The sequence below is a fragment of the Nansenia antarctica genome (assembly GCF_963989245.1).
Source record: "Nansenia antarctica genome assembly, chromosome: 1".
In the NCBI taxonomy this organism is placed as follows: Eukaryota; Metazoa; Chordata; class Actinopteri; order Argentiniformes; family Microstomatidae; genus Nansenia; species Nansenia antarctica.
Window position 1 is genome coordinate 74,591,425 of NC_137674.1, and position 17,093 is coordinate 74,608,517.

The 17,093-nt window shown below is 42.5% G+C and overlaps 1 protein-coding gene across 1 annotated transcript in view; it reads right to left on the reverse strand.

Annotated features, from left to right (window-relative positions):
- Positions 1–6,763: 6,763 nt before the first annotated feature.
- The window catches only part of adam10a (ADAM metallopeptidase domain 10a), a gene marked incomplete at both ends in the record, with an annotated part of 95,964 nt that continues 85,634 nt past the window's right edge, over positions 6,764–17,093 (reverse strand). Inside the window, 4 exon segments of the mRNA XM_080542385.1 lie at positions 6,764–6,882; positions 15,621–15,747; positions 16,355–16,575; positions 17,016–17,093. The exon segment at positions 17,016–17,093 is cut by the window's right edge and continues 31 nt beyond it. Coding sequence (XP_080398511.1) covers positions 6,764–6,882; positions 15,621–15,747; positions 16,355–16,575; positions 17,016–17,093 — 545 coding nt within the window.

The following is a 17,093-nucleotide window of genomic DNA, read 5'->3' on the forward strand; positions in this document are numbered from 1 at the left end:
AATTATCAAGGGGGGTGGATCCCCTGGACTGGACTCATCTCCTATTTAGGTTTTAAAGAGACACACACAAACACACAGACACAGACAACCAGGGGGCCGTTCCACTAAAGTGGATTAGTATATCGGCGATTGAAATAAATCAGGCGATCAGGCAACTCGGGATTGGAATTCAAGCCTCAGGTGATTCCTCGAACGAGGATCAGGCTTGTGTCATCAGTGTTCACAGAACACCGGCTTACAAATCCTCGATATGGGCGCGTGCATGCAGACATAAAGAGCCCAGAAGAGTCGATCTGTCGAAATGAAGATACTCCACTCTGCAGGGGTCCTACATTTGCACAGCATTCCGAATTATTGATCTTTATGAAGACGGAAAAATAAGATGTAAAATAGTGCAATACTGCCGCAATTAACAAGGCGAGGGAAATGGTTTGGCAAGAAATTGCTGACCGATTAAATGCGTAGGTCATACTAGCCCCAGTTATTGTTATATGTTCATATTTTAATAAATTAATATTTACTACTGTGGTGATATCAGCAGCAGGCTACAAGCCGTCATATCGTCACAATGGCCTAGTGGTATCGACCGCTGCCATAGTATTTAATCGTCATTTTAAATCGATGGTTCAAATCCCTCTTCAGACGCACTTTTTACTGCATTTCGTTGTCTGAATCTAATCTAAAATCTCATCTAAAAAAGTATGTAGGCTATACAATTATGGTGCAGGCTAATTTACAAGAACTGACACGATTACAATGGTGTTTGAAGCCTTTGCATGAAGGTTTCGGTTAAATGTAAAAAAATAAAACAAGAAAAAAATAAAATCAAGTCTCGAACTCGCAACCTTCGGAACTCTAGCTGGTTGCCTTAACCATTGCGCCAGCCAGACCGCTGTGACAAAAGCAATGCAAGTTAATAAAGATACCTATTATTTTTTTATTACACTTTTTAATTTATTTATCTATCGATCTATCTATCACACTTTCAAAATATCAAGTTATCTATCACACAATCAAACTATCTATCGATCGATCACACTTTCAAAATATCAAATTATCTATCTATCACACAGTCAAACTATCTATCTATCTCGTGTGAAGTGGGAACTAATATTTCCTAAAAGACACTTGAGGAACTGTCGTTCGGGATGTAGTTTCCGCCTGTGAGCCTTTTTTGACGCACACATTACCTTAGCCAGCCAGTAAGTCTGCTCGGGACCAGGCTAATTATATCTGACTCAGAAGGATAGGTTGCATAGCAACCAAACAGCGAATTATTTGAGCCACATTGATGGCACCTTGAACGCAAGCTAACATTATCGCCGATTAGAACTTTATCGAGGATTAGAAGATAATCCACCTTCGTGGAATGGGCCCCAGAACAGACACTACTACAGACACAAACATATAGACAGACAACCAGGCTACTCATAGCCGTCACATGAGAATACTCTTTTTGTTGTCCTGCTGTTTACTCTTTTTCTTCCAACTATCTGTATTTCATTATCATTTATATAGTCTTTTTTTTTATATAAATCTATCAATTCTATAAATATGTATTGAGGTTCAAACCTTACACAGATATGGTCTTTATTTGGTTGCTCAGAATGATTTCCCATTTTTTAATGACTGACATTCACTCACTTAATTAAGCATAATTAAGGGTCACATCAGCCCCCAACAATCACAATAATGTTATGGGCAGATGCAAGAAGGTAGGGGGCATGGAAAGTCCCCTCTTGCATTACCATCTGAACATATGCTACTAACTGAATGCATTTTCTAGTATCCGCAAATGAGAATTGGCCACGGTATTCTGTATTCTCACTCAAACCCACCCAGTAGACATAGCATGCTGGTTACACAGACAACTTAATGACCACAGTCCTCTAGCCCCAGGCCTTTCCTCCAGACCTTCTTATCTCCTGGGGATAAAGCCCTGTCCTGTCCTGGCTCTGCAGTCCTCCTCACTTTAATGAGACATCCACTATCTGTGTGACACCAGACCAGACACCCTGTCCAACAGCACACAGCCTGAGCTGGCCCTGGGGGAAATGACATCCCAGTCTGGATAAACTGTCCCTCCGGTGTCCTCTGAGACTGGAAACCTAAAGACAGGTCTGGCTGTTTGAGCATTAGGCCCAAGGCCACCTGCCCCTATGTGCTGCAGTGCTTAGACAATTTATATATTAGACAATCTATATATTAGGGGCTATTTAGCATTACACACATCACCTTACAGACATGCATACTGACACAATAAATGACAACCACACATTTTTCAACTATTTATGATGTGATAAATCAGTCCTAATTCTACAAACAGTCCTGACATGCTTCCTCAGGTACATAATTATAATAAGTAATTCTGCTACAGTCCCACAAGGAATGATGAATGTGTATCTCACCTCAATTTATTTGCAGACACTTCCCAAAGGGCTTGAAAAAGTGTAAAAGGAGAAATTATAAATCAACAAATAATAAATCAATTAAATACAGACAGGGACCTATTTAACATTTGTTGAGACATGCAAGATAAGTGTAGCACAGGAAGGATGGGGAGTGTGGGGGAACAATTCTGGGTTGGAAATGGAGATAAATAATAGGAGGAGAGGAGTCATTGTGAAGATTGGAATGCGGAGAGCGTGTGGCGGGGACAAGGAAAGTAATTACCTCTCAGTGCTGACAAAGTACAAAGGTAACCATGGCTATGACTTGGGCAGAGAGTCTCCACGGCAACATGGGTTGTTATGATGGGGTTGTGTGTAATAGAAAACGCTGTTCTAATTCAATATATGGAGATAAGTGCCATTAGACATGAGACTTCGGGAGATAATTGAATACTATCCTCTTTATTAAATGCTGAGAAATGTCCCCCATCACTTCAAACAGTTTAAACCGCAGCGAGAGATTGAATCTTCAGAGACCCCTTATTAATCTGACAATAGAGGAACACCATCTATATTTGATTGGACTCTTGCCACATCAATAAGCCGAGTGATGTCTTAAAGTGGGTAGTTTTGTCTGTTCTGGAGCGGAGGGACATTTCCTACTCTAAGTCAATGCATTTTCTTGTTATTTCTCAGAAACGACCTATGGATTTGACATTTCGACATTTCGAGATAAATCATGAGACATAATATCGACAAATGACTGAGCTGTGTTTGATCAAGTCTATTTTTATTAATGCATTTCAAGTACTTCAAAAAAAAACGTTTTTTTTTACATATCTTTGCACAATACTTGCAATTTTAGTAAAAATGTTCAAAGTGAGCAGAACGGGAAATAGAACCAAAATAAAAAGACAAGAACAGAAAAGTAAATAAATCAAAACAAAGAAAAAATGAAGATACTGTATAAAACACAGCGGACATTAAAATCAGACAGTAGTATTAGACTTTTTCCATTTTGGATTCTCTCTTGCTTACATCACTTACATTTCAGTGCACGTTTTCTCAAAGACTTTTAGCAAGACATGAAAGGAAGAAATTAAAATTCCAGGGGCCTCCCTGCATACACCCACCTATCACCCTGACCTTACCACAGACACAAAAAGACAGGAATGAGAGAAGAATGGTTTAAGCTGACCACACTCAAATGAGTTTACTAATGTCAAAAGGTAATGAGAAACCATCTTTATTATCCAGCACAAACCCACTCCCACCAGCACAACACAAAGAACAGAAAAAAGAAAGACATTTTGTAAATCAAGGGAGGAGTTGTGTATTTGTCTATAAGCATTCTTGTAGACATGGAACATAGATACATGGACATACGTAGATACCCATTCTGTCATTATTACAGAATGAGAGAATTCTCCATGTACCAGTTTTGGAGGGAACAATGAAGGCATTCGTCTGCGAGGAGGCTTGCTTGTCCTCAGTTCTGCTCACTGATAGGCTGTCTAGTATCTACCCAATATGCCGTAAGGATGAGTGGCCATCATCAGTCTTCATAAGTACAGCAACATTGTACAGTCACAGAGCATTTGAACGGGATAAAATGATTCCGAGAGTAAAATTACTTCCACCTTTTGACCTTGCCTATCTGTTCTAAGTAAATTTTTTCGGTAACTCAATTCAGAAACCATGGCTACAGGATTTGGGAGCTTTCAACACTCACCAGCCACATAAAAAACAAAGTGTCAGTGGAGTCGGCCTTGTAGAAGTGACCTGCGGGAGCCCAGGAGGTCAAGCAGGGCCACCTCCTGTTTCCTCAACCCTCCCGAGAGTCCAGACTGATAAACAGACTCTGTAGGATATCCTGCTGCCTTCTGATTGCTCTGGTTTGTCCTTGAGGGGGTCTCACTGGGCTGAGAGCGGGCCGGGCCATTCTGTCTACACTCACCTACGTCCTCTGGAGTGGCTCTGCGCTCAGGGGACTCCCTCAGAGGCTCTCACTCCAATCAGGCACATTTGTTGATACTTGGTCTTTATACTATACTGACCAGAAACCACAGGAGAATAGAAGTGACAAAGTCAACAGGGAGGCGCTACGGTATGACATGGAGAGGAAGTGGTAGCCAAAGAAATTGGCTAGAAATAGTGACATTTGATTGGTTGCCTTGTCAAATCTCTGTTCATTCATATCAGCTTGGTTTAGCTGGACACTCAAACATAACAAGAGTAACATTTCTAGATTCCATCAATACAATTACTCCTCATATACACATATTTGAATAGCAAAATAAAAGAAAAAAAAAAGAAAAAAAAGAATCCACAATCACATTAAAGCCATCCAGGTTCTTCATCTGGCAAACCATCCATCATCACATTCCTAATGCATGCCAACATGGAGAATGTTCCTCAAGCTGGCTGACAGCTGGTCCTGTATGTCACAGGGCGTTCCCAGACCCGCTGTTCCCAGATCTGCCCTTAACGAGTGAATGTGTGCGTTTTAAGAGAACAGCATTCGAGGAGGACGGGCAGCAGAGATAGCAGGAGCCCGCCCAGGGCCGCCCCCAAAAGCTTTGTAGCTAAAGTAGTACTTCCCTCACGGCCCAGTCCTCGCCCAGACCAGCGCAGTTCTTCATTTAACACATTTTGTTCTTTTAATGCACTGAAGAACGCCTCCCACCCCGCAAAAATAGATGTTCAATTCTTGCTATTTTTCAGGGCTTTTGCTTTTGCGCTGTCGGGAGGAAGTAAGTACTCATGAGGCTACAAGGCTTTTGGCCCACTGACCCCGGTGCAGCATGTCTGTGGTCCTCTCCACAGCCCAGTGGACCTGTGTTCCCCGGCTCTGGCCAAGGCCATTATACTTAAAGGATATGATGGAACCACTTTCAGTGGCAGTAGTCCTAGGTGTAGCACCAGCCAGCCAGTCCACCTTACAGCTCTCTCTGCACTAAAGCACTGAGGATTCTCTTATCTCTCCATCTCTTATATTGTATACCAACCACTCACTTGGAATGATCCACAGAGCAGCACATCTGCTGTATTATATAGTGGTTGTTCTATGATTGGCATCAATGCAAAGCAATGAGTCAGAGAAAAGAAATAGCTGAAGACTATGTCATATATATTCAGTTAAAAAAAAGCTATTCTCCTACCTAGTCGTATCCCCCATACTGCAACAAGCAAACCCACCTGCATATGATACCTTCCACCAGCCCCGCCCTCCCCCCCCCCCCACACCAAGTCCTCTGTCAGACCACTGTTTCATCGTATACAGCTTTATTTCTACATTCCCTCCGTTTCTGACAACTGCTATCTGTCATATGATCTATCATATCCCTCAGCAGCTGCTAAATGTCAGTCATGCGACATAGACAGTCAGCCCAGCCAGGTATCACTGCAGAGCAGAGGGGAGGGGAGCAGAGGGGAGGGGGGGGGGGGGGGGGGGGGGGGGGGCAGGGAGGGGCAGGGGTCTTAAAACCCTACGGGAGGTCAACATGCAGCCATCTAATCCACCAACCCCCAGTCCCCCCCCCCCCTACATTTGTTTGTTGTTTTATTAATCCTGAGAGAGTGAATTAAAACAGTAAATATAATCTTCATATCATCAGACAGCAGGAAAAACAATCAATTTCATATGATACAAAGAAAAAAAAAATATCGCAATATCTGTACAATTGCACGCAGATAGAACATGTACGCTTTAGAAATAAAAGCCTGCATTTTTTTTTCTTTTCTCATCTTGTTTTGATTTAAAACAATTTTAATTACATTGGCAAAACGAGTCTCTTCCGCTACGATGTCTCACTTCCTGGCCTTGATTATCAGCAAAAAACCCATGTGACCTGCAGTCCTGTCGTCCTGCTCTAGAGGGCAGCACTTCAGAGAAGAAAAAAAGAGAGGGAGAAAAAAGAAAGCCTAAAAAAAGGAGGGGAGGAGAGAGGGAGAGCGCTACCACATCGCAGCGCCTCTCTCTTCCGCACTTCAGTAAAAACAAACAAACAAAAAAGCCCGGAATAAAAAAAAAACTCCACAGAACAACATAAATCAGTGAAATCTCTCCTCCTGTCCCTCTTGTGGAGAGCTTGTATCTTTTTTTCTTTCTTTCTCCTCTTAAAGCTGTGTCAACAAACAACAGCTTGGGCTGGCTCCCAGAGCAGTGGTGATGGGTGAGTGAGTAAGTTTGTTAGGTCCTGGAACTGTCCGTTTTTTGTCCACTGAAATCAGTTTCTGTTGCCAGTTTTAGTTTGGCGGATGGGTGGTTTGCAAAAATGATTGGTACAGGTAAAACTCTTTGGAGTGAAGTGTTCCACTGTAGGCACTAGGAAGAACCAAGGCAAAGAGAGGGGAGGGGGGGGGGCAGTGTCTCAACGCCTCAGCTGACCCATCTGGTAGTTCTCTCTGGGCTGGCGGGGGTGGTGGTGGCGCTGGGGCTGGGCCTGCTGTCCTGCGTTGGCCTGCTGCTGTCGCCTCCTCTTCAGGGTGCCTGAGGGGACAGAGGGGACCTCCTTCAACACCCGTCGCTCTCCACAACACACAGCCTCGCACGTCCACAAGCACATCCCATACATACCTAGACTACGCCATTTAGCAGACGCTTTTAATCCAAAACCATTTACAATTGACCTTTCGCAAAGCCCAGCCTAAAACAGCGCAGCATGGATGCGATCTGTGTCATACCAGTCACTTTAAGTGATGCTTTTTGGAGCAATACAAACGCAATATCCTCCAGATCGAGACAAAAGGGTTTGCAATATGCAGTGGAGGGATATATTAATAATATCAACATAAAAAAAGAAGGGGACACAACCTTAATCGAAGCAAATGCATACAGGTCGCAGTGCAAAAACGAGAAATCCCATGACCTCCATCTGAAGTTCCAAAAGCATAACATTGTGGACCAGGCATGCTCTTGCACTGCTGGGTAAGTTCTGCTTTTATTATGTTAGCTAGTTGTCATAACTACATCTTTTATTAGTCAAGATGACAAGTGCCTCGAAGTTGCAAGCTAATATTAGAGGTAGCTAGCTAGTGCTACTGTGTCATTGCTAGTCATAGCTAGCAGCTCTCTCCCCAGACTGAAATATGACTTATTAATAACTTATAAATATTAATTATTATTATTATTACATTTCACAACCCAAAATGCTTCCAATATATTAGAACAATTGATCAAATTCGCAGGCAATACTGTAGTATGATTATCCAAACACGGAATTCATAACTATTTTTAATCATCGGCATCTTTCCTCTTGCGTTTTGGGCTTTGGAAAGGGGAAGAATATCACTCCCCCCTCTAAACTTTTAGGATATCTGCTGTTCGATTTGCAAAGTCCATAGGCACACCGCTTCACCATTGTGAACAATGTCGGACTTCCTTCTTCACCAAGTAAAAGGTTGCTAGTTATGATTGGACAAAGTGCATTTGGGGGCGGGGTTTTGCGAAAGGTCAATGATGGATTACAGGGACATCCCCCCTGGAGTAACTGAGGGCTAAGTTCCAAGAGTACTCAAGGACACACTAGGGGTGGTGTTTCAGGCGGGATTTGAACTCACAACCTTCCGATCACCAGTCCAACTCACTACCCACTAGCCCTCAACTACCCCTAAACCTTAAGCTCACAGTCACTTTACTACTGTCACTTATGTCCTGTACTATTGACACTTTTTAAAATCTAATCATGCCTAATGCCTTATTGTTTGCAATTGTCTGGATACTGCTAATTGTATCCTGTCTTATTTGTCACTTATGTCCTGCGCTATTGTCACTTCTTTATCTTGAACTATGCCTATAGCCTTATTGTCTTGTGTTGCAATGACAGGAACCCAAGCCTAAGAATTTGACTCTCTTACACTTGTAACACTCGTGTAATGTGACGCAACAATAAAACTTGAAGAGAGTCACGTGACGCAGGAATAAGAGATGGCAGCCTAAAGCGTGCTCTCGTCGACTTTGGGACTAAAATCCTTTAAATTATCTGTAATTGTGTTCAACTGTTAACAATTTGAGGGGAAACATTTAAGTGACGGGAGATATGGCAGAAGACCCAAAAAAGGAGGAGTCAAGACAGAGACTTCGTTCAGCCACACAAACGCAACTCCACATGCAAGCTAACGTGGATGATGCTAACGAGGTAGAACTAGCTAGCAAAGCTCCTGTTGATAGCAGAGCCACTGAGTATGATATGGCTCAAATACTCGAGATGCTGAATAAGATATCGGAGGACACGGCAGAAATGAAAGAAATACGACGTTCTGTGTGTTCCATGGACGCTAAACTGACCTCACTCGGCACACGTATTACTGAGGTGGAGGAACGAGTGAGTAGGCTGGAGGACGAACAAGCTAACAGGAGTGCCGTTCCTGCAGTCACTAAAGCGGACTTGCAACAACTAACAGACAGGCTAGCTGACGCTGAAGATAAAGATAGATCCAGACGCAATAACCTCAGATTCGTTGGGATACCAGAAGGAGCTGAAAAGAACGACATGACTGCCTTCCTGAACAAACTCATCTCAACATCCCTGGACATCAACCCTCCCCCAGGTGGAATCGAAATGGATCGCGCTCATAGGATTGGAACACGTTTGGATACCGGAGACAAGGGCAAAGTGAGAACCATCGTCGCCTGCTTTCTGCGCTACAAAGATTGCCAGAACATCCTTGAGGAGGCACGGAAGAAGAGACGCATAACGTGGGACAACAAACCGGTGAGGAACTTCCCAGATTACTCGAAGGAGACCCAGCGGAAGAGAGAAGCATTCAACATTTACATTTACATTTTTTTACATTTTTGGCATTTAGCAGACGCCTTATTCCAAAGCGACTTACAATCAATACATTTGAATACTAAGCATGTGAATCAGCAGTCCACCATTCGTTGCAGGAAGAGTACTCTAGCTCGGGCCCGGGGCCACTGATAGAAGGAAAAACCTTCTCCCTATTATCGCCTTCTACTAAACCTTTGCAAGAGAGCACTCCATGAGCGTAAGATCAAATTCAGCCTGCTCTACCCTGCACGTCTGAGGATCTCCACCGATGGAAATGGCCCACGGGTGTTTGACAACCCGGAGTCAGCATTACAGTTTATTGAGCATCGCTGAGGACGGTAGGCCTACTGTAACGGTGCGTTTTCAAGAAACTTTAATTTGGGATATGGTTTAATAGGTGCGGGGATTTTTTTTTATTTTTTTTACGCAATATGCTTATTGGTCTATTACCCGCTTGGCACCTTGTACAGTTTATCTGACATTTGAGTTTGTTCTAAGCTATGTGACCAACATGTAAGCTTGTTATGGCCATAATTCCCCAGTGGGTTATTTTACTAAATGTACAACCCCTTACAATTCTGATGGACACATCATCTGAACACATCTTGGACAATTTACCCAAAGCAGAGGGCTTTTGGGCTGACTTGTTCTAAGTCATGGACCTAGGAAGGTTATTGTTTTGTTTTACTATGATACTGTTCTTAGTCATTGTTCTCTGCTTATAGAGATCACCACGTTTTTTGTTTTGTGTCTTATAAGTTACATGTTATTATTTACTTTGTTAATGCACCAGGGGTCTTACATTATATTATAACCAACACTCATTCTATGGTTAAATACGTAAACATTTATCTATGACTAGCAATCAGAGGAATTTGTGCTATTTCACCTGGAATGTAAATGGATTAGGGTGTCCAGCTAAGAGAAAAAAGATTTTGAGACATTTGAAAATTAAAAAACAGGATATAGTTTTTTTGCAGGAAACACATTGCTCTCATCAGGAATCAGTTAAAATATGCAGAGAATGGGTGGGGCATGTATTCTTTAGTGCTGGGTCTTCTAACAGTTAAGGGGTAGCCATACTAATTAACGAAGGTTTGCAATTTAAGCTAAGGAAGGAGGTTAAAGATGATAGTTATAATATTGGCTGACATACAAGGTCAGACCCTGATATTGGCCAATGTACGTATATGCACTGAATGCAGATAATCCTAGTTTCTTTGCGGACTTGGAAAGTAAATTGTGTGGTATTGGACAGTACCCTATAGTTTTAGGGGGAGATTTCAATAATGCCGTAGATAAAATCATGGATCGCAGTAAGCCAACAGGAGGTAGAGAGACTGATTCTGTTTTAATTATTAAGAGAATATGTAATTCCATGGGCCTTGCAGATGTATGGAGGCTGAACCATCCAGTGGATAGGGATTATACTTTCTATTCAGGAGCACACAAAGTATACTCGCGAATAGACTTTTTCCTTATTTCAAGATCCTTATTGCCCTCCATACTGGCCTGCACTATTGATAGCATTCTGTTGACCGACCATGCTATGGTTAGATTAGATATGACTCCATATCGAGAGACCATGAGGTCACGAGTGTGGCGCTCATCGCTGCTACGGGACGTTGGTTTTAGGGAGGAGCTTAGGGCACAGATCAATCTATACTTGGAGACCAATGTCCCTCCGGCTCCCTCCGCCATAGTGGCATGGGAGGCCATGAAGGCTTTTCTCAGGGGATTCATTATTCAGTACTCCTCTCATAAAAAAAAGGCTTCCACTGCTAAACTTCTAGATTTAGAAAGGGAAATTAAGAATATAGAGGATAAATTAAAAAGGAATATATCTGACGTGCTTTGTAAAAAACTGACTCATCTTAAGTATGAATATAATACTATAATATCTAAGAAAACTGAGTTTCTTCTGTTTAGAGCTAGGCAGACTATTTTTGAATCTGGGGATAAGGCAGGAACATTCTTGGCTAGATACATTAAACAGAAAGAGTCTAAATCTATTATAGCAGCAGTGAGGGATGCAGAAGGGACATTGGCAACTGAACCAAGTAAGATAAATGACATCTTCAAAGACTTTTATATAAACCTCTATACGTCTGAAAGCACTGCCACGGATGACGAGATAGTATCCTTCCTTGATAATTTGAACCTCCCTAAACTGAGTGGTGCACAACAAGAGGAGTTAGATTCACCTATTAGTTCACCGGAGATTATTGAAGCAATCAAGGCCCTACCAGCAGGCAAATCGCCTGGCCATGACGGCTTTACAGCTGAATTTTTCAAATGTTATGCTGAAGATCTCCTGCCATTGTTTGAAAAGATGCTTACGGAGGCATTTGAAAGTGGTAGGCTACCTCAGTCTCTAAATCAAGCAATTATTACACTTATATTGAAAAAAGAGAAGGATCCGACTGATTGCAAAAGCTATCGTCCGATAAGCTTGATCTCAGTCGATTGTCGACTACTATCTAAAATACTTGCTAATAGATTAGATAAAACACTTGGGTCACTTATCCATCCGGACCAAGTGGGCTTTATTAGACGTAGAAATTCTTCTGATAATGTGAGGCGCCTTATAAATATTATGTGGTTTATGCGAAATTCTAACAATCCAACAGCGGCCATCTCGCTCGATGCTATGAAAGCGTTTGATAGGATAGAATGGAGATACATGTTTCAAACATTGAAGGCTTTTGGGTTTGGCCAAACATTTCTGAGATGGATTGAGATCCTTTATGAAGACCCGGAGGCAGCGGTGAACACAAACGGTCTAATATCATCCTATTTTACACTAGGTAGAGGCACTCGGCAGGGCTCGGCGCTGTCACCAGGTCTCTTCTGTCTAGCCCTCGAACCCCTTGCAGTAATGATTCGTAACAACCCGAATATTCAAGGAATTAGAATAAATGAGTCCACGCATAAGCTTATGTTATATGCGGATGACATATTATGGCTTGCCTCGGACCCAGGTAGATCTGTCCCAGCACTTTTAGACAACATCAAGTCCTTCTCCAAGCTATCAGGGTACAAGGTCAATTGGTCTAAGTCCGAGGCTCTTCCACTAACTTCGTATTGCCCTAAGACTTTATTCCAGGCAGGGTCTTTTCAGTGGCCTATGGAAGGTATAAAATACCTAGGTATCCTCTTTCCTCATCAAACCAGCAAAATAATAGAAAAAAATGTCGACCCTCTTTTTAAGAAAATTGCTTTAGATACAGAAAGGTGGTCAACACTATTTCTATCATTATGGGGGAAAATCAATGTCCTGAAGATGAACTGTATCCCGAGATTGAATTACCTGCTCCAATGCCTTCCTATTGCCATACCCCAGGTGTACTTCAAAAGGTTTGACCATGTTAGCAAAAAAGTTTCTATGGAATGGTAAACATGCTAGGATAAAGTTGGAAAAGCTCCAAGTCCCGATTAATAAGGGTGGTATGGGTTTACCTAAACTAATATTGTTTCACTATGCCTACTGCCTGAGACACATTGCTCAATGGACACTGCCACCTGAAAGGGCTCCTCTCCTTGGTTTGAGATTGAGCAAAAATTGCTTTCCCCTATTGCCCCTATAAATTCTATGTCCAGCAAATTATCATTTGAATTACGATTCCATCCTATAATAGCCAACCTCTACAATGTATGGAAGAAAGTCCTAAGTCCTTTAAATTAAATGTCTATCTTAACTCTGAATCTTGTATTTGGAATAACCCCAAATTGCTAATAAATAAGTGTTCCTTTATATGGAAGGAATGGGTAAGAAAAGGAATTGTAACATTAACAGACATACAGGGGGAGATGGTCTGAAATCATTTGAGGAGTTGGTTAATGAATATGGGTTGCCTAGACATGATTTTTGGAAATACTTGCAACTCCGCCATTTGCTGGACAGTATTCTAGGTAAAGGAATCGCACCTCAACAGTCAACTCTTCTGTCTGAGATAACAAAGATAATGGGTATGGGACATGAGGCGGCTATCTATTATAAAATGGTTTTCCAACAGACGGTTAAGGTATCCTATGCATTGATGGTAACTTGGTCAGTTGATCTGAAAATTGATTTCACAGAAAAAGAATGGGACAAAATATGTGAGAACATTAAGAGAGTATCGAGAGACATTAAAATTAGATTGATCCAGTTCAAGGTTCTTAACCGGTTCTACTGGACCCCCTCCAGGATGTTCAGGCTGAAGCTCAAGGACAATGCTGATTGCTGGAAATGTTGCAGGCCGGAAGGGACCCTGGTTCACTTACTTTGGGAATGTCCTATGATTCAAAATTACTGGCGAAAGATCCACGAATGGGTGCAAAACATTACCCAGGACAACTTTGAGTTTTGTCCGAGACTGTATGTTCTCAGTGATCCACAAATGACGTCTCTATGTGGAGCTGCAGAATTTATTCAGACCAGTATAATGGTTGGAAAACAAATAATTATGAGACACTGGAGGAACGCAGGGGAGCCGTCTTTCCAGGAATGGCTTATGGAGTTGGCAAAGGTGGCAGCATACGAACAAATGTCCTTCAGTTCTATGGACAGAACTGAACAATACACAGCAAAATGGGGAGGCTACTTGGGATATATTGCTAGTCGGTTGTAAGACTTAAGTTGACAAATTGGATGAGTGATGCATGTAATCTATGGGTGCTATTTTATTTATTTTAATTTTAATTTTATATTTTGTTCTTTTCTCTGTATTATTTCTGTTTGATGACAGCAAGACTTAAGGTCTTTGCACACCAATGCGTGCGTTTACACATGCGTATTTTTAAATCCGTCATCCGAAAAAAACGTTACGCACAGAGACCTTGCACACCGGTCCGTTGCGTTTTTTTTTTTTTGAAGAGGACAAGCGCGTCTTCAACCTCCGCCTGTCAAGAGCACGCCGCATCTCAGAAAATGCATTCGGCATTCTGACCCAGCGCTTCAGGGTTTACAAAAGGCCAATGGATTTAATCCATAGTTTTGCATGCACAGAGGAGGAAGCACATGCATGCAAAACGATGTATTAAACCAAATGCAGAGAACTTAATGACTTTTTTTCCCCTTCTTTGAGTGTGACCCTACCTCTCCTCTAAATATAACTAATTTTGAGTTATACACACCAGTGGTAGGTGCAAATGATTAAAAAAAAAAACTCAACTTGTTATACCTGAAGAGGCTGAGCTGGTCTGCTCTGTCTCCATCCCTACACTGGAGCTCTCCCTCTCTGTCTGTGTGTCCTCCTCATACTCTGTTTCATCCTCCTCATCCTCTGTTTCATCCTCCTCATCAAATTGAACATTACTGTCTGATCTGTTGAAAGAAGGCGTTATCTGCGTTATGAAACCATACTGTGTGGCTAATAAGTTGCACTCTGCTGTAAGCATCATCATCATTGTTGTTGTGCATTTCTGGATAGGCTAACTTTACCTTCTCTTTGTAGTGGACGATTCTAGGAAGGACATTGCCTCCATGTACTTCCATTTTTTATTGACTCTTGCTCCCTGACCGCTTGTACATTTTGTCATCCCTCTTCTTGCGCATGTATGTGTCCCGCAAGTTGCGCCACATTTTCTTCACTTCCCCTGCTTTATACAGTAAAACAAGACAGCTTATTGCTAAATGGCATTCATACCTAACTAGCTAGCTACCCAGAACACAATCACTAGTCTACGAATGAATGAATGAATGAATTAATGAATCTTTTATTTCGAACATGATTTAAAAATAAAAAAATAAAAACGAAAAACTAATAATGACCACTAGTCTAATCTTTCGTAATCAATACATACCATTCCCGATTCCAGTCTGCTCTCCAATACTCTGCCATATTCTGTCTTTATATTCTGAATCTTTGTAATCACGGCTCTTTTTTTCATAAAGAGCTTTGTGCTCTGACACAAGTAGTATTAGCTTCTCGGAGGCCATCACTTTCTCTTATTTTAGCTATCTCTTTCTCTTATCTAGTCTCACATTACTTTACCTCAGTGGTGTCTCTCACTGTTTACCTCAGAGATGTCTCTCACTGTTTACCTCAGTGTACATTCGTACGGTGGCCAGAGTTGGCCAGAGTAAAAAAAAAAACTACTCTCAAAACGCTTTTGACGGACGCGAAAACGCAGAAAATCGAACCTGTTACGGATTGGTGTGCAAGCGTGGTTGACACAACATGAGTTCTAATTTATTTTTTTAACGGACGTAAAAAACGCGCGTAAAAAACGCGTTGGTGTGCAAGGGCCTTTATTCGGTGATATTGTTACTATTTCATACAAAAGTTGTATAAGTCAAGAAATGTGTTTATTGATAAAAATACTGATTACAAAAAAAACAATAAAACTTGAAACATCAAACCTCCCTCTTGGAGAGGGAAGTCCTCTGTTTAGGGACTATCTTTTACAAGACACTTCATTCCAAACACTAGATAGGGAGAGCAGCGTTATCAGTCAGGCTGGCACGTACCTGGCAGGGGCTTGGGCGGCGGCAGCTTGGGGTTGCTGCTGGGGGTGTGGACGCTGCAGATCTTAATGAAGCCAGCCATCAGCATGATGAGGGCGATGCCCATCAACAGCACTGCCCACCAGTGAGCCTGGGACACACACACACAGACACACAGACACACAGACAGACCAAAAACAAAAACACAGACACAGACACAGACACAGTAATTAGAGGCCAGATGCCATCCAAATGATAAATATAAATATTAGAGTAAATTTCACTTTGAGCTGCAACGTTTGCAGGAAAAGTGCTATACAAATAAAGTTATTATTAAATGACTCCCTTTTCCAGTGCCATGTACTTTTGTAGTAATTGACAACTACTAAAACTGGTATTAATAATATACAATATTTGGGGGTGAAACTGTAATTGCAGTTCCCAGAAAATATCACACACTCTGTTCCAGCAACATTGGAGCTTTAATGCCATCAGGAGAGCTATTCTCAGCCGCAGGGCGCACTGCTATCCTGAATACACATCAGTTAGAAGGCACACTGAAACACACACACACACACACGCACGCACGCACGCACCCACCCTCACACGCACCCACACCCACACACACACACACACACCCCCTCACACGCACCCCCACACACACACTCTTTCTCTCTCACACACACACACACACACACACACACACACACAGACCCACAGTAGAACCAGGGCTGCCGGAGCCGAGCTCCTCCACTCACCACTATCCACTCTGCGATGTTCTCGTACAGCTCAGCGTTGAAGATGGCCTTCTTCAGCCTGGCCAGGGGCCCGTCTGCGTCCACCAGCCTGCACTTCATGAACACGTCACAGTAGCCCTTGAAGTCGTTGCAGGGCGAGCCGGGCTGCAGCGTGGTCACCTTCTTGTTGAAGTGGCGGTTCCACCTCTCAGAACCTGTAGAGCTGCAGGTGGTGGGCTTCACTGCAGGGGGGGGGGCAGGTTAGACATCTTATAAGTAGAGAGTCTTGGACTGTAGGAGGAGGACCAGGGGACAGGGGGGTTAGACATCCTATAACTAGAGAGTCTTGGATTGCAGGGGGACTGCACTCGGACTGCACTCGATCAAATTTCAGGACCCTCCTTTCATGACTTTTCCTAGATATGTGCATTCTACCACTCAGTATCCTTACATTTTCAAAATCACATCAGGATAAGCTAGTATAAAGCTATTTTGCAGTGTGTTCTAGGTGTGTGTGTGTGTGTGTGTGTGTGTTCTAGGTGTGTGTGTGTGTGTTCTAGGTGTGTGTGTGTTCTAGGTGTGTGTGTGTGTGTTCTAGGTGTGTGTGTGTTCTAGGTGTGTGTGTGTTCTAGGTGTGTGTGTTCTAGGTGTGTGTGTGTTCTAGGTGTGTGTTCCAGCTCACTCTTCTCCATGCAGCAGACGTGACACAGCTCGTCTTCGTCCGTGCCCTCTGTGGAGGCGCAGGTGCACACGTCCAGAC